Source organism: Marmota monax, unplaced genomic scaffold (genome assembly GCF_021218885.2).
Source record: "Marmota monax isolate L192 unplaced genomic scaffold, Marmota_monax_Labrador192_F-V1.1 WCK01_AAM20220418_F8-fsc00086, whole genome shotgun sequence".
Classification (NCBI taxonomy): domain Eukaryota; kingdom Metazoa; phylum Chordata; class Mammalia; order Rodentia; family Sciuridae; genus Marmota; species Marmota monax.
Window position 1 is genome coordinate 6556238 of NW_026693086.1, and position 23932 is coordinate 6580169.

Genomic DNA, 23932 nt, shown 5'->3' on the forward strand with positions numbered 1-23932 from the left:
GTGGTGAAACCCACTCTCCGGGGGATGCGGCCAATCTCCAGGTTCCTTGGGCCACAACTCCTGAGCCATACAGGGCGCCGGCCGAGGCAGGGTCGCTACCCTCGGACCCGTGGATCTCCAGGCAGCGCCTGTGACGAAAGTGCGAATGCAGACGCTGTGCCCTCTGAGCCTCGCGCAGGTGGCGGTGGTGTTTGGTGCGCGCGCCGGGGAGGTGGTGGTGGGGGGGCGCCGCCGCCGCCACCGCTGCGGGGCCGGGTCTCGCGCTGCCGCCGCCGCCACCGCCGCCTCGCGCCGCTGAGGTGCCGCGCGGGGTGGGGGGAGGGGGAGCCGCTCGCCACGAGCGGGTGAGTAGGGCCGCGGCGCGCGTGCGCGGAGACCGGGGGGGGTGCAGAACGCGCCGGGGCGGGAGGAGAGGGCAGCGGCGCGCGTTCCCCCCACCCCCCCCGCCCGGATTCGGGGCTGAAGCCGGGTCTCGGGCTCGGTCTCGCGGTGTTTCCAACGCCCCGAAGAGGTGCCACCTCTCGGCCAGAGGATCGGGGCGCGGGGACGGGAGCGGCTGTGTGGGAGCGGGAGCCGGGCTTGGCCCGGGCCGCTGGCCGGTGAGGAGGCGTGAGGGGGCGGGGCCTGCCAGGGGGCGGGGGAGGGGTCTTGCGCCGAGGCCAAGTGGGGCGCGCGCTGGGGAGAGCGGGAAGGTAAGGGGGCGCGAGATGGGCTTGGGGGCCTGAGGGTAGAGTTGGGAGGTGGAGAGAGAATGGGGTGTTGTGGTGAGACAGGGTACTTGGGGCAAAATCTGAGGGAGCCACGGGGTCTCGGTGAGGTGTGGAAACTGGAGTGATGAGAGAACCTGGAATCTGAGCTAGCCAATGAGGGGACAGCAAGGGAGTCAGGCCTAAGTCCTGGACCCTCTTTGCGTATCCCTCTTTTCCTAACAGTGTAAATGAGCAAAGATGGATCAAGAAGGTGGGGGAGATGGGCAGAAAGCCCCGAGCTTCCAGTGGCGGAACTACAAGCTCATCGTGGATCCTGCCTTGGACCCTGCCTTGCGCAGGCCTTCTCAGAAGGTGTACCGCTATGACGGAATCCACTTCAGTGTCAACGTGAGTGCCCCAGGGCTTCCCTTGCTTTCTAGGGGACTCTAGGGCCCCCTTTTCTCTCTTACTCCTTTCAGCACCTAGAGCTCCCATACTCAGAGCTTGCCTTCTCAAAAATGAGCAGGTGACCCCAGCTCTTTAGCATCATATGGGTCCTCAGATGGGCCTTTTAGAGCGCAACAATTTGGCTTCATCCTGAGCTGTGTTTCTGTTCCTACTTTCCTTACTAGGACTCAAAGTATATACCAGTCGAAGACCTCCAAGACCCCCGTTGCCATGTCAGGTCCAAAAACAGAGACTTTTCCCTCCCAGTCCCTAAGTTTAAGGTAGGTGTCTCCTGGTATGGTGGCCTTTGGAGGGTGTGGAGGATCCTGGCACTGTAGTCTTTACAGAGCCTGATAAAATGGATATTCCAGTAAAAGACTGACAGCCAGATATGACAGCTTCTGGGTCTGTGAGGCTGGGATGTTCTGGACAGGAGGTACACTTGTATAGTTGTGGTGTCTCAGGTGTATCTCTGGTGGCAAGGCTGTTGAATTCTTGAAAGATGAGGTAAGGACAGGTTTAGCTGTCATGTCTGTCACTGTGTATTTCTAGACATGACAGCAGGAAATCCCAGTTCTTCAGCAATTAAGGGGAGTGACAAGACCACTGCCCATGTTCTTCACCTCTCATTTGGCCATGTGATCCTCCATCTTGTTTCCTAAGAGCATTTCCATTTTCCAATCCAAGCAGAGTACTCACCAGGCCTTGAACTGAGCTTAGAAAACTGGTGGTTCTAAGTTTTTGTCTTAATTATTTTTCCTTCACTAGTTTTCTTCTTTCTAGGTAGTTTATAGAGTCCCTTCACCCTTTTTTTCCTTGGTGTACTTTTTCTGGATAATCCCTATAGCTTTGACTATTACTTCAGCATTAATGATTTCCAAATATGTTTCTAGTCAACATCAATCTCGAACTCTACACTTGTGTGCCCTGTAGGGGACATCTCCGTCTGGAGGCCCCGCAGACATGTCAAACTCAAGAAGAGATTTAAAACAAATCTCTTTACCTCTCAGTCCTATTCTTCCTTCATTTTCTCTACTGATAAATGTAACACCATTTCCTTACCCGCACAGACTGGAAATCTAGGAATTAACCAGCAGTTTTTCTCTTAATTTTTAAATTCCTGTTGCCATTTCCTTAATGTGGACCCTTGTATTCATTTCACTGGGTTTCCTTGTCTCTGTGCTTCACTCAACTGCTCTGTCCTGCTGACAGTTGACTCTATGCTAGGGATGTGGCTCAGTGGTTAAGAGAATAGTAAAGAGATTTTACTATTCTCTTATTTTACTTTTGTTGCCAAGTCTGTTTTTGAGCATTAGCATGTATAGTGATTGATCTGGCCAAGCCTTATCCTCTGCTTTGACATCTATCTTTTCATACCCTATAATTTGTAATTTTTATAAATACCAAGTCTTTCCTAACAATCTTATTTGTTTATTTACATATTGTGTTATTCAACCTAGGGCCTCACACATATTAGGCAAACACTAAACTATATCCCCAGCCCTTTTCATTTTATTTCAAGATAGTGTCTCAGTTGCACAGACTGGCCTTGAACTTGTGATCCTTCTGCCTTTATCGCCTGAGGAGCTGAGAGTATAGAAGTGGCACCTCTGTGCCTATTTGCTTATTTTTTTGAGATGGGGTCTTGCTCTGTTGCCAGGCTGGCCTCAAACTCCTAGCCTTAAGCAATTCTCCTGCCTCAACCTCCTGAGGAGCTGGGACTACAGGTGTATGCCACTGTGCCCAGCTGCCAAGTTGTTTTATAGTTCCACGTCCTAGAAGTCCTTGTTATTTTGGTAGACTCTGTGAATTCAGAAACCCATGAGTTCTTCCCTGATTCAACTCTGTATATAGGTTCCCTTCTTTTGGCTCTCAGAAACCATTTACACTCTTTCTGTGTCACTTTGTGATTGCGTATGTCTGTCCTGGCTACTTTTGTAAATGGGAATCTCTTTTTTTCCACCTTTGTATTTCTAAGTGTCTAGCCTATTATAGTCGTTAAAAGCTGAACTAGTGGATTATTTCCCTACAACCAGTTCTTTCCATGTGTATATTTCTATTCCTAGTTCTTGCCATTCTATAGTACAGGAATTCAGGGAGAGAAAGGTCAAGACTGATGTAGTCCTTGTTATGACCTCCTTCCCTTGCCCCTACTTCCAAGATATATCTCTCTTGAGTTCATGAAGCTTAGCTAAAGATTCTCAAAAGGCAAAGAAACAGTGATTAGTATAGAGATCTAAGACCAACTCTTGTCTTCTCCACAGCTGGATGAGTTCTATATTGGACAGATTCCACTTAAGGAAGTGACTTTTGCAAGGCTGAATGACAATGTGCGGGAAACCTTCTTAAAGGATATGTGCCGAAAGTATGGTGAGGTAGAAGAGGTAGAGATCCTTCTTCACCCCCGTACTCGAAAGCACCTGGGCCTGGCCCGTGTGCTTTTCACCAGCACTCGGGGTGCCAAGGAAACAGTCAAAAATCTCCACCTTACCTCCGTCATGGGCAACATCATCCATGCTCAGCTTGACATCAAAGGTGAGGGGCTTCCATGCCTGCTGCTCAAGGTTGGTCTTTATCATAGATTGTAAACTCACATGCTTGTTGGGATTCCTTTTCTGAAAGTCTTGGGGGCCAAATGTGTATTTAAACTGAGAATTTTTCAACTTTTAAAGAGGAATTATAGTCTGTGTATTATGCTTTCTTTGTATGTTGCCAGCATGGTTGGGATGGCACTTCATAGTTGCATGAATATCCATAAAAAATTTTAGCTAGGTGTGGTGTTGTATGCCTGTAATTCCAGTGATTCTGGAGGCTGAGGCAGGAGGATTGCAAATTCCAGGCCATCCTCAGCAATTTAGTGAGACCCTGTCTCAAAATAAAAAATTAAGGGGCTGGGGATGTGGCTCAAGCGGTAGCGCGCTCGCCTGGCACGGGTGCAGCCTGGGTTCGATCCTCAGCACCACATACAAACAAAGATGTTATGTCTGCCGAAACCTAAAATGTAAATAAAATATTAAAAAAAAAATAAAAAATTAAGGAAAAAGGGCTGGTGGTGCACACCTATAATCCCAGGGGCTGAGGCAGGAGGATCATGAGTTCAAAGCCAACTCAGCAACTTGGTGAGGTCCTAAGAAACTCAGTGAGACCTTGTATTTATTTAAAATACAAAAAAGCGTTGGGGAAATGCCTCAGTGGTTAAGTGCCCCTGAGTTAAATCCTCAATACAGGGAAAAAAAAAAAAAAAGAAATTAAAAAGAGGGCTGGGGATATAGCCCAATGATTAAAGTACCCCTTTTTTCCAGTACTGCAAAAAAGAAAACAGGAAACTGTAATGAAGCATAATACGTGGTAGGATGAATAAAGACTATAATAAATCAGGTTTGATTTTAATAACAAATTCTCAAAAATATTAGGTTTTCAAGCCGGGCACACTGACGCACTCCTGAAATCCCAGTGGCTCAGGAGGCTGAGGCAGGAGGATTGTGAGTTCAAAGCCAGCCTCAGCAACAGCAAGGCGCTAAGCAACTCTGTGAGACCCTGTCTCTAAATAAAAATACAAAATGTGGCTCAGTGGTTGAGTGCCCCTGAGTTCAATCCCTGGTACCCCCAAAATATTTTTCTAGATATTAGGTTTTCAGCCGGGCATGGTGGTGCTCACCTGTAATCCCAGCAGCTTGGGAGGCTGAGGCAGGAGAATCACAAGTTCAAAGCCAACCTCAGAATCTTAGCAAGGCCTTAAGCAACTTAGTGAGATCCCATCTCAAAATAAAAATTAAAAAGATCTGTGGATATGGCTCTGTGTTTAAGCATGTCTGGATTCAGTCGCTGGTACAAGGGGAAAAAAATTAAGTTTTCATTTTTTGGTTTAGTTTGGTTTGGATTTTGAAATTTTAGCCAGACGTGGTAGCACATGCCTGTAATCCTAGGGACTTGGAGGCTGAGGCAGGGGGCTCATAAATTTCAGGCCAGTCTTGGCAATTTTGTGAGACCCTAAGCAACATCACAAGACCTTATCTCTGAATAAAAAAATCAATAAAAGGGCTAGGGATATGGCTCAGTGGTTAAGCACCCTGGCTTCAATCCTTGGTACAAATAAATAAGGGCTGGGGATGTCGCACAGGGGTAGAACACCCCTGGGTTCGATCCCCAGTACCACAAAAAAATAAAAAGAAAGAATCATCTCTAAAGACAAAGCAGTCTGAGCAATAGGGAGGAGTGGAATCTGGTACACTGTATATATAACTATCTAAAAAGGCAGCTGTTAGCTGATATTAACCAGTTTGCAATGGGAATGAGGACTAACTTTGATTTTTCAAAGAAAAGTCAGTAACCTAGATTTTTATATGTAATCTGATGGTTTAAATGTTGCATCCCTTCCAAGATATTTTAAGTCATTCTACAAGGCAAATAAAATAGGTTTTGGGCTGGATTTAATCTTCAGGCTGCCATCCTGGAAACTTTAGTATATAGGATGATTTATCATCAGACAACCTGATGTTTATTTGAATTCCATTTCTTATATTGACTGATTTTGTGACTTTGTGCAGATCAGTTTGCTTTAGGTTTATAAAATAGGGATACTGGGGCTGGGGTTGTGGTTCAGCAGTAGAGAGCTCGCCTAGCATGTGCGAGGCCCTGGGTTCGATCCTCAGCACCACATAAAAATAAATAAATAAAGATATTGTGTCCAACTTAAAAAAAAACAGGGATACTGATTCTTCTCCTGTGAATCTTCTAGTGTAAAGGCTGGAATACGTAGAAGTGTATTTGTAAACTGCAAAGTGTCATAAAATATGTTACTTATAGCAGTGAAGAGGTGGAGATGAGGTAGCAATTTGCAGAGATAGAGACAAGGTAGGAAAACTGAAATCCCAGAACCCAAGACTCCAAGAAATTGTAGGAAGCTTGAAGCCTAAGAAAGAAAAAAGGACTACCAAATCAGAAAGAAGTTGTTACTCTTTCTGACTATTGTTTCCCATTTGTCTCCCTCCAGGACAACAACGAATGAAGTACTATGAATTGATTGTTAATGGCTCCTATACCCCTCAGACGGTGCCCACTGGGGGCAAGGCCCTGAGCGAGAAGTTCCAGGGATCTGGTGCAGCCACTGAAACGGTAAGAAGTTTGTGGTTGCTATAATCCTAACTGCTTGATTGCTAGGAGCAGGAGCCATCTTTGGAGGTTCTAGACCTCACTATCAAGTGTAGAAAGAACCAAGAAAAGATGCTTAAATGCTTTCAAGTCAGGGAACTATGATTCTTGGTTTGGGGCAACCAAGTTTTCAAATGGTGTTTTCATTTCTCCTTGCCTCCTCTCTCCCTCCAGACTGAGTCCCGCCGCCGCTCTTCCTCTGACACAACTGCCTACCCAGCAGGCACTGCTGTGGTGGGCACCCCTGGCAATGGCACCCCTTGTTCCCAGGACACAAGCTTCTCCAGCAGCCGACAAGACACCCCATCTTCCTTTGGCCAATTCACCCCTCAGTCCTCCCAAGGAACCCCCTACACATCTCGGGGAAGCACCCCTTACTCTCAGGACTCTGCCTACTCCAGCAGGTACAAAGCACACACTCTCTGGGGCTCCAAGCTTTCAAATTCCGGGACCTGCCTATGAGGAGATGTTCAAAGTCTGAGAGAAGTTGGAAATCATTTGTGCTGGTCTCTGAAAATTTAGCCAACTAATTGCTATCTTCAGGGGCCGTAGCTCAGTGGTAAAGTGCTTGCCTAGTATGTGTGAGGCACTGGGTTCGATTCTCAGCATAGCATATAAACTGACAACTAAAAAAATATTTTAAAAAATTGCTGTCTTCAGGGATGCTAATTGGCAACCTGGACATTTAGTTTTTTGGGTGGCAGTTTAATAAGGATTTGGGCATGAGAACCAGGATGGTTGGATTTGGTCATATAGAGATGAGCCTATAACTCTCCTACTTCTTCTCCAGCACCACTTCAACCTCCTTCAAACCCCGGCGGTCAGAGAACAGCTACCAAGATTCCTTTTCCCGCCGCCATTTTTCTGCATCTTCTGCCCCAACAACCGCTTCTACAGCCATCTCAGCTACCACTGCAGCCACCGCTTCATCCTCCTCTTCTTCTTCTTCATTGTCCTCATCTTCCTCATCATCGTCTTCTTCCTCGTCCTCTCAATTTCGTGGTTCTGACTCAAACTACCCAGCATATTATGAAAGCTGGAATCGCTATCAGCGCCATGCTTCCTACCCACCACGCCGGGCAACTCGGGAGGAGCCCCCGGGGGCCCCTTTTACAGAAAATACCGCTGAGCGCTTCCCACCTTCCTACACCTCCTACTTGCCCCCTGAGCCCAGCCGGGCCACTGACCAAGACTACCGGCCTCCTGCCTCAGAGGCCCCACCCCCTGAGCCTCCAGAACCTGGTGGAGGTGGGGGTGGTGGGGGGCCTAGCCCTGAGAGAGAAGAAGCTCGGACCTCCCCTCGCCCAGCCTCACCTGCCCGTTCCTGCTCCCCAGCCCCAGAGACCACTAATGAGAGTGTGCCCTTCGCCCAGCACAGCAGCCTGGATTCCCGAATTGAAATGCTGCTGAAGGAGCAGCGCTCCAAATTTTCTTTCCTGGCCTCTGACACAGAGGAGGAGGAAGAGAACAGCAGTACAGGCCCTGGGGCTAGAGACACAGGGAGCGAGGTTCCTTCTGGGTCAGGTCATGGGCCCTGCACACCCCCTCCGGCCCCAGCTAATTTTGAAGATGTGGCACCTACAGGAAGTGGGGAACCAGGGGCTGCCCGAGAGTCTCCCAAGGCCAACGGACAGAACCAGGTGAGGCTGGGGTCAACCAGGGGAGGTACTTGGTATCTGGGAGGCAGGGTTGGACCCTGAGGGAGAGGGAAGGGAATTAGAAAAGAAAAGGATCTGAGGAAAAGCCCAGGGAACAAACAGATTCTCTGTGACCCTCCTCTGCACCCCCACAGGCTTCTCCATGCTCTTCTGGAGAGGACATGGAGATCTCCGATGATGACAGGGGTGGTTCACCCCCTCCGGCCCCAACACCCCCTCAGCAGCCTCCTCCCCCACCTCCTCCACCTCCTCCTCCACCTCCTTACCTGGCTTCCCTTCCCCTTGGCTATCCTCCCCACCAACCTGCCTACCTCCTCCCACCCCGACCTGATGGGCCACCACCCCCAGAGTACCCCCCACCTCCACCACCGCCACCCCACATCTATGACTTTGTGAACTCCCTGGAACTCATGGATCGACTTGGGGCTCAGTGGGGAGGGATGCCTATGTCCTTCCAGATGCAGACCCAGATGTTAACTCGGCTTCATCAGCTGCGGCAGGGCAAAGGATTGACTGCTGCCTCTGCTGGCCCTCCTGGTGGGGCCTTTGGGGAGGCCTTTCTCCCCTTTCCGCCCCCGCAAGAGGCAGCCTATGGCTTGCCCTATGCTCTATATACCCAAGGGCAAGAAGGCCGTGGGGCATACTCTCGGGAGGCCTACCACCTGCCTTTGCCCATGGCAGCCGAGCCCCTGCCCTCCTCCTCAATCTCGGGTGAAGAGGCCCGGCTGCCTCCTAGGGAGGAAGCAGAGCTGGCAGAAGGCAAGGCCCTACCATCAGCGGGCACTGTGGGCCGTGTGCTGGCCACCCTAGTCCAAGAAATGAAAAGCATCATGCAGCGAGACCTCAACCGCAAGATGGTGGAAAATGTGGCCTTTGGAGCCTTTGATCAGTGGTGGGAAAGCAAGGAAGAGAAGGCCAAGGTAAGGGCCAGTGCCTAGGACTGGGCAATCTTGGACTTTAGTGGAAGAGGTAGAACTCTGGTTTTTGCAGGTCAAAGCAAGTGAAAAATGAGATAGCTGGCTTTTGGGGACATACTAGTTGGTCAGGGGAGTTTTAGTGGGGGCACAGAGCAGCAGACAAGAACAGACCTGAGCTAGAAGAGCTTCATCCTGGCTCTGTTGCTTACTTACAGTGGAAAAGGCCCTTAAATTTTTATTGTCCTCCGATTTTAGTTTTGCCATTTGTAAACTAGGAAAAATAGTAGCTGTTTCCTAAGGCCCATGAGCTAAGTGTGCAGACTTTTGAGGAAAATGTCTGTAAAGGAGTGGTAGAGGCATGACAGAGATGGTGTCAAGTGGAGGAACAAGTTAATGCATCTCTATTCTTGGAACCTGGGAAGAGTGGTCGTCAGGCAGAAGGGATCGTCTGAGTTTCGATCCCCCTTCTGTCTGCAGCCATTCCAGAATGCAGCCAAACAGCAAGCCAAGGAAGAGGATAAAGAGAAGACAAAGCTCAAAGAGCCAGGCATGCTGTCCCTTGTAGACTGGGCCAAGAGTGGGGGTACCACAGGCATCGAGGCCTTCGCCTTTGGGTCAGGGCTGCGAGGGGCCCTACGGCTGCCTTCATTCAAGGTACCTTGAACTGTGATCTCTCTGAGTTGAGTGGGGAAGGGGAGCCTTCCATCCTTAGGGTAGGGGTGATTGGGAATTATGTGTGAGTTCTAAGTGGACCCTATGTCTTCCTTCTCACCCAGGTAAAGCGGAAAGAGCCATCAGAAATTTCAGAGGCCAGTGAAGAAAAGAGGCCACGGCCCTCCACTCCTGCTGAAGAAGATGAAGATGGTGAGAGGGAGATCAGGCAGAAAGAGAAAGGGAATGGGATATTTAAGAGAGGAAAAGAGCCAAGTGGAAATGTTGATATTGAGTTAAAATGAAAATAAAGCCATTCTGGGAGGTGTTAGAAGCACTGATAGGATTCTCCCTGGATCTTGGTTTGGGTCTTAACTCTGGTAGGTTGGCTTGAGTTTTTCGCCTACCACATGAAAATGATAACTTCAGTACTTGGAATCAAACCTGGAGGTTAAACAAGTCATCTACCCAAGTTTACTATCTTAATGTTCCCCTACAACCTTCCTCCCACTTTGTTGAAGTCTGAGCTATTGGTTAACAGCTTGTATAGCTGGGAAACTTCCTTATTGAGTCAGATCTACTTCCCAGGAAACCCACTGGCCTTAGTACTCTTTTCATGGGCCAGGCAGAACAAGTTGACTTGCTCTTGTTCTCCTAATGGAGAAAAGAATGAAAGATAAAATATGTGGCGGGTGTCTAAACTATAAAATATTAGGTAATTGTAAGGTGTTTGTGTTTCTTCTCTGAGCTTCCGCTTTCTATAACCTGAGGCTTGTTGGGAAGTTCAGCAGCAGTGTACAGAAAACTCTTTGTGTATGGGGTAGGGAAGTAGAAACATTACTGATGGGCATTTCCCTAAATTTCACTCACCTGACCTAGATCCCGAGCGAGAGAAGGAAGCTGGAGAACCAGGACGTCCAGGGTCCAAGCCCCCAAAGCGAGACGAAGATCGAGGCAAGACCCAAGGCAAGCACCGAAAGTCCTTTGCTCTGGATAGTGAAGGAGAAGAGGCATCCCAGGAATCTTCCTCAGATAAGGTGAGAGGTGCCAGGTTCCTGCCAGAAGCCTATTTCCTGAATCTTTATTCCTATGTCAGCTTCTCTCTGGGCTGGAGCCTAGGTCCTCATGGAGGACTAGTTGTTCCTTTCCTATTAGTCCTTATTCTTTTTGTTAAGGATGAGGAAGATGATGAGGAAGATGAAGAAGATGAAGATCGAGAAGAAGCTGTGGATACTGCTAAGAAAGAGACAGAAGCATCAGATGGTGAGCAAGATAGTGAGTTTTGTCTTAGGAAGAAAGGGATTCAGCCACATGGTTTGCCCTTTCTCGAGCCCACATAACCTTCCTGTTGATCATACTGGCCACCTTTGCTCTTTACAGTAGCAACCCTTTTTTTTTTTTTTTTTTTTTTTTTAATAAATGTGGTGCTGGGGATTGAACCCAGAGCCTTATGCATGCTAGACAAGCACTCTACCAACTGAGCTATATCCCCAGCCCTACAATAGCAACTCTTTCAGCCACATCTTTTGGAATCCTTGGCGCCCTGGAAACATTAACTCAAGTATTCAAAGGGATCTCTCCTGCTTGCTTCTTCTGAAACACAGCTCTTTTCTGAGGACAACTCAGCAAAGTGTTATTTTCCCAAGCCCCAGAGATAAGGGGGTCTTTATTCTCTTGCCCTTTGACGCTGTCAAACTGGACCCTGCTCTTCTTGGAAGGACCAGCCACCAAGCTGTGCCTCCCTCTTCCCCTCCTCATGACTGCCATCAACCAGTCAGTCCTCTTGTCTAATTAAACACCTGTTGGCTCCCAGTGTCCACTTAGATACATAGTTTAGTCTTCCTTTTCATTCATCCTTTCAGATATATATTGGGCCCTTCCTCTGTGCCAGATGTTTTAGGTACTTAAGACATGGCAGTGACCAAGACAGATATGGTTCTTTGGTTTGAGAGCTTGTTGGATGGGTGGCAGAGACTTGACAAACAAGTGAACAAATCCTCTCACTTCAAATAGAGATTATGCTTAGAAGACAAAATAGGGTAATGGGGCAGAGAGTAATAGGGTGGCAGACCTGGGGGAAGATTTATTGTTCTCTGTATGATGGTCAAAGAATAGCTCTGAGAAGTACCATTTCAGCAGGGACCAGGATGGGGAACATAATCTGAGGCTCTCCTTTACTGAAACAGAGGACAGGATTAGCTACTAAGGATGAGGGGTACAGATCACTACTTTTCATCAGTTTTACCTTCTGATGCTTCTTGAATTTGTCACCTGTTTGTTCCCACTGCTGTCCTTTCTTTCTTACATTTTTTAAGTAGTCTTGACTGATTTCTGTCTCTATTTCCATCCTCCTTTCTTTCCAGTTAATTTCCAAAATTACTTATGAAATTATCTTTTCTAAAATGTGCACCTAATCCTCTTCTCTCCATAGAGTCTTTTCCTGTTCCCTGTTTTCAACAATGTGACTCCTCGGACTGACAGCATAGGCCACTTATAATCTAGCACCTGCTTAACTGTTCATCTTCGTCTCACTATTCTCCAACCCCCTTCCCAGTCACTAACACCTATTCTAATTTACCCAATTATGTTCCTTAAGGGAAATGAAGATCTTAGATATTTTTTTAAAGCACTTCCCATATTACCAGTCTCCCAGAGGCATGGAGCATGCAGTGTTCTCAAGCTTATTTCACCCCAGAATCTTTTTTTTTTTTTTTTAGAGAGATAATTTTTTAATATTTATTTTTTAGTTTTTGGCGGACACAACAACTTTGTTTGTATGTGGTGCTGAGGATCAAACCCGGGTAGCACGCATGCCAAGCAAGCGTGCTACCGCTTGAGCCACATCCCCAGCCCCCCAGAATCTTCCTTACAGAGTCTTTCATCCAGGTTGTCCTTAAGACCCACAATGGGAAAAGCTTCAGTAGTACAAGCAGATGCTTTGCCTGTCTCCAGGTCTTTTTCTCTTGCCTTTGTTGTCCCTGCTTAGCCCCCATGTCTGCTCGGTGGGACCCCTTCATGTCCTTGATTTCAGTATCTCCTCAGGAATACCTTCCCTGACTTGCTTATGCAGGCAGAATCCAGGGCTCCCTTTGCCGCGCTCCCCAGCCCTGTGAATACATGTGCTTATCCAATTCCTTGACAAATTGGACTTCCAGCATCTGGTGTAGAGCCTTGTGTTCAGAGTAGTGAGTCAGTGAATGAACCTGGCTTGACTGAATGAGGGTCTTCCCATCTCGCCTGATTACCCCTTCTGGATTTCCAGGCGAGGATGAGGAAAGCGATTCGTCCTCCAAATGTTCTCTGTATGCTGACTCAGATGGTGAAAATGGTAGCACGTCAGACTCGGAGAGCAGCAGTTCCTCCAGCTCTTCATCTTCCTCATCTTCTTCCTCATCATCCTCATCATCCTCTTCATCATCGGAATCATCCTCAGAAGAGGAAGAGGAAGAAGAGCAGCCAGCAGTCATTTCCTCAGCGTCTTCGCCCCCCGGAGAAGTCCCAGCACCTCTCCCAGCACCTGTTGAGGAGCCCGAGCCAGAGAGAGTTGCAGGCTCCCCAGTTACACCTCTCTCTGAACAAGAGAAGTCTCCAGCAAGGCCTGCAGGTGGGTGTATAGGATCTGAAGTGTGATCTGTACATGTGTATTTGTACGCGACCGTGTCTTTGAGAGAGAACAGTGCAATATTTATTAAGTAATTGTAAGTATGTGTGACTTTATTGGAAAAACATACAAAAAAAGTCACTATCTTTTGTCCCGTCCCCTTTGGAGACATTAGTGGCTTAACATTCAAATTGCACTGCTGTGATGGTTCACAGAGCCAGACCAAGGTATTTAGTTACTAAAGTAAAACAGGATGATCTCCTCCCAAGTAAAAGTAAGCTAAGGAGGAAATTCCCAATTTAATAAATTTTACTACTAATTTTTCTTCCCCCTCTCCCCCCGCCTTGGCTGTACTGGGGATTGAACCCAGGGCCTCATGCATGTTAGGCAAGTGCTATACCACTAAGTTACATCCACATCCCTTTTTTTTTTTTTAAGCTTTGAGACAGTCTTTCCAAGTAGCTGAGGCTGATAATTTGCAATCTTCTTTCCTCAGCCTCCTGAGTTGCTGGGATTATATGTGTGTATCACCAGGCCCAGCTTCTACTCATTTTTCTTAATCCTATTCCTTAACGTGTAGAGTATATTTGTAGGATTAATCTGACATATTAACATTAATCCAGAACTTGGTTTTATTTTTGCTTTCCTTTGTGAACTTGCACATTCTGTTATTTCATAGCACATGCATATACTTTATTCTGTGGAAATTGCTTATTCAAGAATTAAATACTGATTGAATGTTTACCACAGCCAGTAGCAGGTGCAAAGGGTATGGGGTGGTATGTCCGTTAGGCTAGTCCTACCTGCATAGAGCTTTACAGCCTATAGGAAGAGATATCAGTTGAATAATTCATACATAAGAAAATCTGTGATTGCAAACTGAAAGCATCATAAAGGCACAGTGTAGGGTACTCAGAACCTGCATGCAATCTGCAGGCCTGGAAACATTTTCCTGCTAAAGCATTGTCGGCTTGAAATCCAGGTAAAGTAGGCAGGCTGAAGGGATTAGATGTACATGGACCCTAAGGGAGAGGGAATAGCAGTTTGGGAGATCTGGAAGAAAGATAAACTTTTGGTGGTTGAAAACTAGGGCTGGTGAGATGACTAAAACTGGAAAGGTTGGCAAGAGCCAGGTTGTGCAGAGTGCATAGGCCACATTAGAAGTTTGGTTTTATCTTCAGAGTAGTAGAAAGCCCTCAAATGTGATTTCAAAAGATGCAGTGCAGAGAGAAGTGGAGAGGGAGCAGAATGATGCAGGGATACTACTAAGAGGCTGTTCAGTAAGTAAGATGAGCTATGTTGATAGCTGGGACTTCATGCAATCAAATCAGTCAGTTTTCAAGATACACTTCAAAGATACATATGATCTCCCACTTGTTATTGAGATCCCATGATCCAAGGTGGGCAGTGACCACAGGAAAACTTCCTAACACTGGCACATGCTGCTCCCTTCTACACCCTACAAGATAAAGAGCTGAGTTTCTACTGATACCTCAAATACTCACCAGCCTCTCCTGAGTCCGTTGGGTAGCAGAAGGGGCAGTGAGGCTATAGGCAGTCCAGAGGGCATCCGTATTAGTAGCCTTCCATTCTCTGTGGGGCAGGAAGGCAAGGGATGTGATCACAACTGCATTTCAGAAAGACCATTCTAGGAGGAGGAGGTGAGAGAAAAGGTGAGGAAGAAGGTAGGGTGACATTAAAAGGTTTAAAGATACAGGCATGAACCAAACAAGGTGGTACTGAGTGGTGTAAGGGAGTGGAACTGGGGGAAATTTGATTGAGAGAAACTTAAGAGATAGACAACTTAGTGATACTACTTGTCAGGAAGGGAAACCAGGAAATGAGTGCAGTTTAAGAAGAAAATTGATGAGTTTAGTTGGGGTTAAGTTTGAGATACCTGTGGGATTGGCATCTGGATCAATTAATCTGATGCTGTGGGAAGAACAGACTGGAAACAAGGTGGATAGTTGGGAGTAGTGTGAGTTTAGGTGTGAACCCACCTCTGTATTCTAGAAGGATGTATGGCATGAGGGAGAAAGGGTCAGAGACTGAAAGTCCTATAAGAGGTAAGTAGGCAAAGGAAACCCAAGGATACTAAAGAGAAGTAATTAGGAAGGTGGGGATGCCACCAGGGAGTGGTGAATTTTGAATACCAAGGGAAGCACCGGTTTAAAAAGGAGGGAGTGATCCATATTATCAGGCCAAAAGAGAGGTCTTTGAGGTGGGAAAAGTGTTGGATAATCCAGTGATTTAGACAAGGAGTAAGGGGAGTGATAGTTTCAACTGATACCTCAAATACTCACCAGCCTCTCCTGAGTCCATTGGGTAGCAGAAGGGGCTGTGAGGCTATAGGCAGTCCAGAGGGCATCCGTATTAGTAGCCTTCCATTCTCTGTGGGGCAGGAAGGTCTTCTGGAAGAGTAGACTACTCTTGCTGAGAAAGAAGAGAGTTGAGGGGCCATAATAATATTAGCTAACGTTTAGTGTTTATTGTGGGCCAAGCTCTAGGGGCTCATTGAAAACTCATTTTCTCATTCAGTCCTCACAGCATTCCCGTCATTCCTGTTTTAGAGATGAGGAATTCAAGGCTTAGTGAGATGCAGGAACATGCTCAAGGTAACTTAGCTGGAATTGGAGAGATAAGGAGAAGAGAATGCGGGATTGATAGAGGAGTTAGCTTTTCAATGTAGGTGACACTTGGGCATGTTCCTACACTGAAGGTTACCAGGGACAGTTAAGAACCAGAAGAGGAAGAAATTCTTGCTGTAGTGACATTCCTGGGGAGGGCCTGTAGATCTGATGCAAATGTATCTATGAGTGGGGAGGCAAGGAGCTGTGGTGTTCGATTCCTGAAGAGCAAAAGAGCATGAGGGATGGCTTGAGTGGGAGCCTGCCTGGAAAAGTGAGGAGAGTGGGAAGCGAGGGTGGAAGCTGACCAGGCTTGCCAGCAGCACCGAAGCCCTGGGCCTGGGGGAAAGGAAGAAATAAGTAAGAAGTAAAGGGAAGTGACAAAGATAGAGGGTAAATAAGTAGAGATGGTGGAAGGATGAGGATGTAGAGGTGTGGAAGGTACTGTGAAAAGAGAGGACCAAGTGAGGTCCCTGGGGGCTAGGCTGAATAAAGATAGTAGTTAATAGGGAAGAAGAGAGATGGACTAGAGGGAAGTCACAGGATGAGAAATCAAAAAGGGACGTGGGAGGGTGAACTGAGAGGTGAGTTTGGACTTGTCACATGGTAGGAAATCCAAGTGTGAATACAAAGTGTGACTGGTGGAGAATAGCTGAGGATGAGTGAAAGAGATCTCTAGAGATGTGAGAATCCAGGTGAATAGTTGGGATAGTGAAGTCTCCTAGGTAGATGGCCAAGGTGGGAGATTAGAGGAAGATTAAGGCAAGTCTCTTGGGTTTTAGAAGAGAGGGCAGGACAGGGAAATCTGAGTTACCAAGAACAGGCCAGAACTGTATGACCTGATGGCAGGCCCTGGGAGGGCAGCGAAGGGCAGTTCACCCCTATCTCCAGAGAACATGTGGCTCCTGGTAAGTGGGAGCCTAATTGAGGGCTTATTGAGGATTCTAGTGATGAGAACCAGTTTCTGTTAGTTTAAGTAGAAGAATGGATTTGTTTACAGGATGTGACCTGCCTGGTAAAACCTATTTGTTTACCTATTGTCTCATGAAGCAAGGACCAAAATGCCTGTAGGTCCTGCCTGTAGGTCTTACATTCTGTGTCATTCTTTTCTCCTTTGAAAATTAGCTTCTTCATTCCAGTAGAGGGTGACTACTCCATCTAACCTCTAGACAGGCCTCTGACAGCTCTGCTCCTTTCTTAGATCCTTATTCTCAAAGTAGTTTCTGATTGTACTGGCTTGAATCATCCTAGTGGTATCCATTAGTGCTGGCCCTGGGGAGACGGGGGTGGGAAGGCGTATGGGGCCTTCCTCTGCAGATCTGAAGGCATCAGGAAAGCAATTCTCAGAGAAAGGAGGGATCCCCCAAATTGTCTCCTGAATGAAAGGAATGCTTTAGGTGAGGAAGCAAAGGGACATTTGTGTGAAGCTGAGCTTGGAGGTGGAATTTGTTCTCCTTAGCCAGGCTTCTGGAAGACAGTGGGCTGGGTTAGGAAAAGGGCTTAGTTGGGAGATTGCCCCAACATGGAGAAAAGAGGTGAGAAGATGCATAGAAACTGGAGTGCCTGGAACAAGCACCTGGGCCTCACCAGCTTTCAGGTGTGGATTGCCACTAGTATTCAGAACCTAGGACATTGCAAGCTGAGGGCCTTGCTGAGGATACCAGTCTTAGGAGCATGGGTTGAAGCCATGGACACAGGTTGACCACTGCCTGTTCAGGCCAGGCCTGGTGCTGTCTGCTCTTCAGGTTTTTTGTTTGTTTGTTTTTTAGTTGACAAAAGATCTTTTTATTTATTTATTTGTTTGTCCACTTATTTATTTATATGTGGTGCTGAGGATCAAACCCAGGGCCTCACACATGCTAGGCATGTGCTCTACCAATGAGCCACAGTCCCACATCCTGCCCTTGAGTTTTGTGAGTGGTAGAGCCAGATGTGAAACCACCATATCTACAAGTGTCCAGAGCAGCATAGGGCAGTTATTAAGAGCATGAACTCAATCTAGACTGCTTGTATGCAGATGTTCTGTCACTTGCAAACTGTGTGATCTTGGTTAGGTTATTAACCTCTCCATGCCTCAGTTTCCCTATCTGTAAGATGGGATTAATATAGTACTCTCTTAGGGCACTTTATTTTGGGGAGGGTGACATGAGATAGTATATATAAAAAAACTTGGATCCATGTGAGGTGCTGCTGTATTAGCTATTAATCTACTATAGCCAGCCAAAAGTTCCAGGATTCTGGTTCTGCAGGGAAGATGTTACCAGTGTCTAAAGAAGTGGACAAGGCTTCATAAGGACAGTGACCTTGAACTTGGGCTAAAAGCTTCTTCCACTGACAAGGGAGGGGAAGGAGGCCATGTTCCCGGTACTAGGGGCTGAGTTTGGGAGACAGAGCAAGCAGCACCTCTCAGAGACAGATGTTCCTTTCTCCACCTGCTCCTCATTGTTTGGGTGTCTGCTTCGGTCTCAGCTTTTTCAGCGAAGTCTTTCTTCTGACCCCTTCCCCATTAGGAAAAATCACCAGTTCTATCTAGGAACTGGGAAGGAAGGCAAATTTTATAAAATATTTTTAATACTGAGATTCAGCTTTTTACATTGTATCTTTTCCACCTCACTAGACTACAGAATTTTATATATAATTGGAGTGGGTATTTTAGTTCAGATCTGGCTAATTGGATCCTCATTATAGAATGCAGCTGACAAAAACTGTCTTGGTCCATGTGCCTAGTCGTTGGATGTGGTTCCATCACTGCCAGTCTTGGTGAAATGGCTAAAATCCAAATGTGGAGAGCCCTCCCCCATCTTCCCTGTTTGGCTGTGCATTTGATTTGTATACTCATTGGACTGAGAGCTCTGTGAGGATGTTGAAAGTGTCTGTCTCCTTTGTTGGTATAAAGTCAGGACTCAGTGTACATTTGCTGGCTATGTGAATGATCAAGTGCAGAATTCCATCCTATCAAGGGAGCCAATAGTGCTGAGGATAGTGTGCGGTTGAGAGGCAGGCAGTGTGTCCCCTGGGCCAGGAGAAGGATCTGTGCAACTGCCTGAGTTTGCTGGGTGGAAGCTGAGAGGAGAGTGAACACAGCCCAACTCAGCCCCAAGGCTCCTACCTCTAACAGCGCTAATGAAGTTGGGGAGAAGCTAACTCTCCTCTTTCTTGGTGTGCTTCCTTCCCCAGGTCCCACAGAGGAACCACCTCCCAGTGTGCCCCAGCCTCCCCCAGAGCCACCAGCTGGGCCCCCAGCTCCAACCTCCCGTCCTGACCAGCGACCCTCTTCTCCTATTCCCCTTCTTCCCCCACCTAAGAAACGCCGGAAAACTGTCTCCTTCTCTGCTGTGGAGGAGGTGCCTGCCCCAGAGCCTCCACCAGCTGCCCCACCACAAGCCAAGTCTCCTGGCCCGATCTCTCGCAAAGTCCCCCGGGGCGTAGAGCGGACCATTCGCAACCTGCCCCTGGACCATGCATCTCTGGTCAAGAGTTGGCCCGAGGAGGTGTCCCGAGGGGGTCGGAGCCGGGCTGGAGGCCGAGGTCGCTCCACTGAGGAAGAGGGTGAGCCAGGGACAGAAGTGGACCTGGCAGTACTGGCCGACCTGGCCTTGACCCCAGCCCGGCGTGGGCTGGCCACCCTGCCTACTGGCGACGATTCAGAGGCCACAGAGACCTCAGATGAGGCAGACCGCCCCAGTCCCCTGCTCAGCCACATCCTCCTGGAGCACAACTATGCCCTGGCCATCAAGCCCACACCTTCCACACCGGCCCCCCGGCCTCCGGAGCCAGTTCCTGCTCCAGCAGCTCTCTTCAGTTCCCCAGTGGATGAGGTCCTAGAGGCCCCTGAGGTGGTAGTGGCTGAGGCAGAGGAGCCAAAGCAGCAGCAACTGCAACAGCAGCCAGAGGATGGGGAGGAGGAGGAAGAGGAAGAAGAGGAGGAGTCCGAGTCCTCAGAGAGCAGCAGCAGCAGCAGTAGCAGTGATGGTGAGGGGGCTGTCCGACGGCGCAGCCTCCGCTCTCACACCCGGCGCCGGAGACCACCGCTCCCACCCCCACCTCCACCACCCCCCTCCTTTGAGCCCCGCAGTGAGTTTGAGCAGATGACCATCCTGTATGACATTTGGAACTCGGGCCTAGACTTAGAAGACATGAGCTACCTGCGGCTCACATATGAGCGGCTACTGCAACAGACCAGCGGAGCTGACTGGCTTAACGACACCCACTGGGTCCATCATACAAATATCCTGAGCCATAGGGTTCGACCTGTCTACGCAAGATAGGAAGACACAGGCCTGGGGTGGGGGTGGGGGCTTCCCTGGGGTCACAGCCCCAGGCAGTGTCTTCTTCAGATCACTCCTTGTGCTACATTGATTTCCCTCCCTGTCTGTTCAATTCACTCTGCCATGTTCAGCCTGGGGGTTTCTCCTCTGGCTGCCCAGCCATCTTTTCTCTCTGCCTCATACCTCTTTTCTGCCTCCCAAAGTTTTTCTGGCAGAAAAGGTGGAGTACAAGACTGACTTCTGTCATCTGCTGTCCCTTCACACCTAATATGCCCACCAGCTCAGACCGGCCGCCCTTTCCTTGGGCTGGGACTGGGGTGGATGGAGAGGAGCAGGCTCCAGGGATCTGGCCAATGAGGGACCCATTCTCTTCCTTAACACCCTGCACTCACCAACCTGAGCACTCCAAAGCGCAAGCGGCGGCCCCAGGATGGGCCCCGAGAGCACCAGACAGGCTCGGCACGCAGTGAAGGTTATTACCCCATCAGCAAGAAGGAGAAGGACAAATACCTGGATGTGTGCCCCGTCTCAGCCCGGCAGCTGGAAGGAGTGGACACTCAGGTGGGGCCCTGCCTCCTGGCCTACTCTATCCTCTCACCACCTTCCCATTGCTTACTTCCTTCTGTCCTCCTTGCAGGGGACTAACCGTGTGCTTTCGGAGCGCCGGTCTGAGCAGCGGCGGTTGCTAAGTGCCATTGGCACCTCAGCCATCATGGATAGTGATCTGCTAAAGTTAAACCAGCTCAAGGTGAGGAATGGGGACCTGGGAAGGGAAGAGGCTCAGTGAAAAACAAGGTGAGCTACCCTGGTAGGATCCTGTGTTTGGGTTGTGAGGGGAATGAGATATTCTCCATTCTGGGAGGTCTGTAGGAAAGATGAGGAGCTTGATCTTGAGAGGCATGCAGCAGTAGAATCTACCTTCTGCCCCCTAGTTCCGAAAGAAGAAGCTTCGATTTGGCCGGAGCCGGATCCACGAGTGGGGCCTGTTTGCCATGGAACCCATTGCAGCTGATGAGATGGTCATTGAATACGTGGGTCAGAACATCCGCCAGGTGAGGCTCCACATCCAGCACCAGGCTCAGCTTCTGATCTGACATACCAGACAGAGAGCACAGAATTTCCCAGGAGTTCCATTTGACCCTCTGGGCAAAGCCTTACTTACCCTCCCAGCTCCAAGAGTTAGCCAGTGAAAACCTGTGTCCTTCATCCTTCATTAGTAATATGCAATAGTAAACAATATTAGTGGTCCAGCAGGAAACAGGACTAGTAGTGTCTTTTCCTTTAAGGAAGTGGGGTGCCGGGCACAGTGGCATGTACCTGTAATCCCAGCAACTCCGGAGGCTAAGGCAGGAGGATCACAAGTTTGAGGCCAACCTTGTCAGCTTAAGCAACTTAATGAGACCCTATCTCAAAAACTTTTAAAAAAAGGTTGAGGATGTAGCTCAGTGGTAAAGTACCTCTGGGTTTAATTCCTATTACCAAAACAAAAAAAGGAAGTGGGGAATATTGGACAATTAATGACACTAAAGGATAGTGTTTGATATTAAAGGGAAAGTTTAGGGAGACAGGAGCAGTGTGAGCACATACAATGGGGTCTAAGACCATCAAGAGATAGTATGTTTAAGTTGGGAGCCTAAAGACAAGGAGGAACTCCCAGGACCAGGTGAGAAGTGTGCGAAAGCCGGAGGTAGGGTAGTCTTAGGAGTGGGAGATCAGAATGGCTAGTCAGAAAAACTAGGGCCAGTGGCAGATGAGAGTTTGGAGGAGAGGGGCATGTGGAGCCCAGATTTTCCATAGCTGGGGAGCAATATCAGTAAGTATGGGCCTCTAATGAGAGGGAATCTCTGGAAAGCTAAGCAGAAGAGGTCCTTGGAGGGTAGTAAGCTCCCTCTAGTTGTGCTGGGAAGAGAGAACTAGTCTAGGCTGACACCAGTGGTGCTGTCATAGATCAAGCCAAGGTGAAGGTGGCCTGGACTGGAGACCAGGCAGTGAGCTGACTGTGGAGAGTGAGGACAAAGGAGGAGGTGAGGCTCTTTCTTGGGGTGCTACCATTAGCTGTTATGACTCTGATGGGGCCCCAGTGTAATGGGAGTGAGCCGGAGGAGCAGATGTGTGATCAGGATGAGTTCCAATCAGGACATATGATGTTGCAGGGCCCCAGGGAAATCTAAAGATGATGCCCAGGAATTCTACTGAGGTGGATTTTGGCTGGAGATAGGAGTTTGGGAGGAGTCCCCACTACTTAGCTGACAGCAGAAGCTCTGGGAGGGAGGGAGCTCACCCAAGGAGAAAGTGCAGACAGCTCATTGTCCCGTTTACTGGGATATAAGAGTTGCTGCTTCTCATACAAGACATGGGTCCTTTCAGGTGACCTGCCATTTGCATTGGTCATCTAGGCCAACAAGTGCCTGTTTTGGAGAGAGAGGGTCCTAGGAGAAGAGATGAAGTGGCCACTGCCAGTGCAGATTTCTCTGGAGTCCTCTTGTTGGTGACTTAGTCAAAAAGACAGAGGATTAGGATGGGTGGCCAAAGAGGCAGGCTGGGTTTCTAGAAGCAGTCAAGTTGGGGGTTGAGGTCCAGGCCTAGTTGGTATGGACACTGGAGTGATAGCTGGCAGATTATCCAGAGGGGCTGGTGGGACCAGACCTGGTCCATCTGGAAGCTGAGAGGCCATGCTATGACCTTTTCTGTCCTATATTGCCAGATGGTGGCTGACATGCGGGAGAAGCGCTATGTACAGGAGGGTATCGGCAGCAGCTACCTGTTCCGGGTGGACCACGACACCATCATTGATGCTACCAAGTGTGGCAACCTGGCGAGGTTCATCAACCACTGCTGCACGGTGCGCTGGGAGCTAGGCGGAGGGATGGGAGGGATGTGGAGGGGGGCACAACTCACACTGCCCTCCCGCTCTGTAGCCCAACTGCTATGCCAAGGTGATCACCATTGAGTCACAGAAGAAGATCGTGATTTACTCCAAGCAGCCCATTGGCGTGGATGAGGAGATCACCTATGACTATAAGTTCCCGCTGGAGGACAACAAGATCCCGTGTCTATGCGGCACTGAGAGCTGCCGTGGCTCCCTCAACTGAGGTGGGGCAGGACTGGTGCCCACACCCCTATTTATTCCCCCTTGGTGCCCTGAGCTCCCAGCACCCCCCCAGCCTTAGTGGGTTCAGCAGGGCCCACATACCCCCATCTCCAAGTGTGGGGTTGGGAGCTCCAAGCCCAGCGAGGGAGCCTCAGTCCCTTGACGAGGCAGCTACTGCCTCCCCTGTTACCCCTGCCCACCCACCTCTTAATTTTTTTCTTTGCGGAGAAGAAGCTGTAAATGTTTTGTAGCTGCCAGCAGCTGTTTCCTGTGGAAACCTGGGGTGCCGGCTTGTACAGATCCTGTTCTTGGGGGGTTGCACAGCCCTCTTGCTTTGTGTTAATGGGGATTTCCCCTTGTGCCCTGCGTGCACCCCTCCCCAGTTCAGGGGTCTCTAGGGGCAGTGGCCATGTTCTCCCCCTGGGGGGGGGGGGCCCTGTGCCCCCAGTCCTGGGGACTCCGTGCCTGGAACCCTGCCTCATCTTCTGTTCCTGCCAGACCCTTTGGGTCACCCTCCCACCCTGGTGTCTGGAGGCTTTGGCTCATCCAGGCCAGGATGGTGGGGGTGGGCCCTTCTTGTTGGGCTGGATTGTATATATGTTAATAGCGCAAACCCAAGGCCACATTTTTATAATTGTGATTAAACTTTATTGTACAAAAGTGCTTGGTCAGTATCTTTGGGGGAGAGCAGGCTGGGATGGGGGTTGAGGAGACATGGATGGGGCAAGATGAAGAGAGGGAAAGGGTGGTCTGAAGTTTGGGGTGGGTAGAGGGCTTTCAGGCAAGAGCCCAGACCTGCAGACCCAGCTGCCATTGCTTTGGATCACCTGAC

At 48.8% G+C, this 23932-nt stretch overlaps 1 protein-coding gene across 5 annotated transcripts; it reads left to right on the forward strand.

Moving 5' to 3' along the window:
* Setd1a (SET domain containing 1A, histone lysine methyltransferase) lies at window positions 1-23760 on the forward strand. 5 transcript variants are annotated; one of them, XM_046454342.2, is made up of 19 exons: window positions 1-139; window positions 933-1097; window positions 1322-1417; window positions 3401-3671; window positions 6130-6251; window positions 6462-6691; window positions 7078-7927; window positions 8080-8865; window positions 9340-9516; window positions 9639-9726; window positions 10393-10550; window positions 10689-10776; window positions 12776-13117; window positions 18919-19968; window positions 20398-20570; window positions 20647-20757; window positions 20942-21061; window positions 22714-22851; window positions 22928-23760. In XM_046454342.2, exons 2-19 carry the CDS (start codon window positions 948-950, stop codon window positions 23099-23101), a joined length of 5124 nt encoding a protein of 1707 aa, XP_046310298.1. In that variant the 5' UTR covers window positions 1-139; window positions 933-947; the 3' UTR covers window positions 23102-23760. The 5 variants fall into 5 exon arrangements, with proteins under 5 accessions (XP_046310298.1, XP_046310296.1, XP_046310297.1 ...); XM_046454340.2 differs by having other exon boundaries at window positions 46-178; XM_046454341.2 differs by lacking the exon at window positions 1-139 and adding an exon at window positions 231-344.
* The last annotated feature ends 172 nt before the right edge of the window (window positions 23761-23932 follow it).

Bases quoted from the DNA above. Each gene is read 5' to 3' on its own strand.
- Setd1a (XM_046454342.2), top strand. From the start codon at position 948: ATGGATCAAGAAGGTGGGGGAGATGGGCAGAAAGCCCCGAGCTTCCAG. The intron at 10,777-12,775 runs GTGAGCAAGATA...CTGGATTTCCAG, and splicing joins AGAGACAGAAGCATCAGATG to GCGAGGATGAGGAAAGCGAT. The intron at 19,969-20,397 runs ATATCCTGAGCC...AACACCCTGCAC, and splicing joins CCACTGGGTCCATCATACAA to TCACCAACCTGAGCACTCCA.